Here is a 3,281-nt window from a genome sequence, read left to right on the forward strand (position 1 = left end):
CCCCCCACCCCACAACCCCACACAGCCCCACACTGTGTCCTTTGCGTGCCATCCCCACAGTCTGCGCCCTCTCAACCCTACAACTCACTGCCCCATAGATCACATGCCATCCAACACTGATGGCCACCACCCCAACCCTACAACCCAGCTCCCATCCCACACCCCATACCCAATGACAATCACCCCAACCCTACAACCCATCACCCTACAGCTCCCACCCCACTCCCAACAGCCATCACCCCATAGATCCCACCCAATGGCCATCACTTCATACCCAGCCCCACAACCCACTACCCCACACCCCAAACCCAATGACCATCACCACAACCCCCCAGCTCCCATGCAGTGACCATCACCCCATACCCCTCATCCCACACCCAATGACCATCACCCCAATAAACCCTCAGCCCTACCCCACAGCTCCCACCCCATACCCCACACCCATCACACCATTGATCCCATGCAGTGACCACCACCCCGACCCCACAGCTCCCACCCCACACCCAGCACCCAATGGCCATCACCCCAACAAACCCTCAGCCCTACCCCACAGCTCCCACCCCATACCCCACACCCCATTGATCCCATGCAGTGACCACCACCCCGACCCCACAGCTCCCACCCCACACCCAGCACCCAATGGCCATCACCCCATAGCATCACCCCACAGCTCCCATCCCACTCCCAATGGCCATCACTTCATACCCAGCCCCACAACCCACTACCCCACACCCCAAACCCAATGACCATCACCACAACCCCCCAGCTCCCATGCAGTGACCATCACCCCATACCCCACACCCAGCACCCAATGGCCATCACCCCAACAAACCCTCAGCCCTACCCCACAGCTCCCACCCCATACCCCACACTCATCACCCCATTGATCCCATGCAGTGACCACCATCCCGACCCCACAACCCCTCACCCCACACCCACTGGCCATCACCCCAACCCCATCACCTATAACCCCACACACACCCCACTCACTTGACGCAGTACATGACGTGGTCCCTCCAGTCTGCGGTTCCGCTGGTCCCGTCCCCGCTTTGCGCCGCCTCCATCGCGAGCCGGGTCCGGTTGTTCTGGAAGTACTGGGTGACGCTGTTGACGCAGCAGTCGGCGCTGGTGGCGTTACCGGGGTTGAGCGGCGCGTAACAAACATCCTTTAGTTGAATGGCCCTTTGCTCCTCCTGCACCCACACGCTGAGCTCCGCCAGCTCCTCCTGCAGCCGCAGCAGCTCCCGCAGCACGGCGGGGTTCAGCACCGAGCTGAAGTTCTTGGAGCCCAACAGAACCGAGTGATACGGGGCGGCCGGGCCGGGCCGCGGTTCCGTGATGATCACTTGGCACGTCCGGAAGAACGGCCCGAAGTGTCGGTCGTGGAAATCCTTCTCCAGCCGGGCCTGGCTGCCCGGCGCCGACCACAGCTCCACCGGGTCCGTGGTCAGACGCACCCGGTGCAGCCCCGCGCCCAGCCCGGCCACCAGCACCAACGACACCACCAGAACCGGGACCGGCCGCGTCGCCACCATCGTGCCCCAAAGGCGGAAGAGTTTGGCCATGGTGCTGTGAGAGCCTGATGATAAACGGGAGCAGCAGCCGCGTCTGGGGCTGGAGGAACCGGGGATGGAGCTGGACCGGGCCGAGGTGGAAGAGCTGGAGCGACCTGAGGTGTGAGCGGAGCCGCAGGTGATGGCGGTGAGGAAGAGCAGCGCGAAGAAGCTGAAGAGCAGCGCGCACAGAACCAGCGCCCCGTCAGCAGAGCCCAACCGGAACGGAGCCGGGGGTCCCGTGGGGGCAACGATGGGGGGACACGACGCGGCGCAGTCCTGGCAGCTGCACGGCTGCAGCTCCGGGCCCGGCGACCCCCGGCACGGCCACGCGCTGCCGTTCAGCGCCACGATGCCGCCGCCGGGTTCGGTGCCGTCCGGGAGCAGCACGAAGCGGATCCGTAACGGCGCCAGCCCGTTGTTGATGTCGCCCTGGAAGTCCAGCCAGCGCTGCGCCGTGCACAGCCGGGCGCCGTAGATGCCGCACATGGTGTCCAGCGCGAAGCCGCCCGTGGCCGGGAGCCGGACCCCGATGCACGAGTCAAACGCGGCCTCGGCGTAACGGCGCCGGTAGAAGCTCTGATACTCCAGCACCGCGCGACGCCCCGACGGCGACACGGGATCGGCCACGCGGGTCACGTTGATGAACAGACTCTGGTCAGGGCTGCAGATGTTGCTGCAGTGCAGGTTGGCGAAGTTGCGGGCGCAGGACGGACAGCGGGACAGCACCGCGCCGGACAGAGCCACCGACAGCCGCAGCGCCGTCAGTTGCGCCATGGAGCAGCAGAGCCGCGTGTCGTTGTCACCACGAACCAGCTCCGGGCACACGGTGCGCAGCAGCGGCAGCACCGCGGCCGAGGCGACTCGAGCCGGGCTGTTGTCCAGGCACGGGACGTCCGAGCTCAGCAGGGACCCGTTCAGCTCCGGGTTGCGGCCGCAGCTGCCGTAGAACGCGCAGTAACCGGCGGCGTGGATCGGGGTCAGCTCCGGCGCTGCCTGCGGGCGGCCGCGACACCGAGCTGCTGCGGGGCTGAGCTCTGACTGAGCGGCACGAGGGGGAACCGGAACCGAACCCGGAACCGACCCACAGCCAAACAGGACACGGCCCAAAACCGAACAGAAAAATGGACACGGAACCGGCCCCAAAGCCACAACCAGCACCAGAACAAACCCGGCCCCAAAGCCCGGACCCAACTCATCCCCAAACCCAAAACCAGAACCAGCACCAGAACCAGCCTGACCCCAAAGCCTGACCCCAAGTTCAAACCTAAGTCCGCACCAGACTCAGACCCAAATCCCGACCCGACCCAATCCAAATACAAACGGAAAACCAGACCCAGAACCAGCCCCAAAGCCAGAGCCAACACCAGAACCAACCCGACCCTGAAGCCCAACCCCAAATCCAAACCAGACTCAGATCCAGACCCAAATCCAGACCCAGACCAACTCCAAATCCAGACCCAACCCAATCCAAATCCAAATGGAAAACCAGACCCAACCCAGCCCCAAAGCCACAACCAACACCAGAACCGACCCAACCCCAAAGCCAGAACTAAAGCCAGCCCCCAACTCAGACCCAAATCCAAACCCAAATCCACACCAAACTCAGACCCAGCTCCAAATCCAGATCCAGCCCAACCCAAATCCAAACCCAGACCCAAATCCACACCAGACTCAGAACCGTCCCTCAAACCAGACCCAATCCAAGCAGAAAAGCAGAACCAACCC

The 3,281-nt window shown here is 63.8% G+C and overlaps 1 protein-coding gene across 1 annotated transcript in view; it reads right to left on the bottom strand.

Annotated features, from left to right (window-relative positions):
* NPC1L1 (NPC1 like intracellular cholesterol transporter 1) overlaps positions 1 to 3,281 on the bottom strand; it is a 19,532-nt gene that overhangs the window by 14,827 nt on the left and 1,424 nt on the right. Inside the window, exon 2 of the mRNA XM_032448848.1 lies at positions 991 to 2,549. Within this exon, the coding sequence (XP_032304739.1) occupies positions 991 to 2,549 (1,559 nt within the window). The remainder of the gene's footprint in view (positions 1 to 990; positions 2,550 to 3,281) is intronic.

Source organism: Coturnix japonica, chromosome 22 (assembly GCF_001577835.2).
Source record: "Coturnix japonica isolate 7356 chromosome 22, Coturnix japonica 2.1, whole genome shotgun sequence".
Lineage (NCBI taxonomy): Eukaryota > Metazoa > Chordata > Aves > Galliformes > Phasianidae > Coturnix > Coturnix japonica.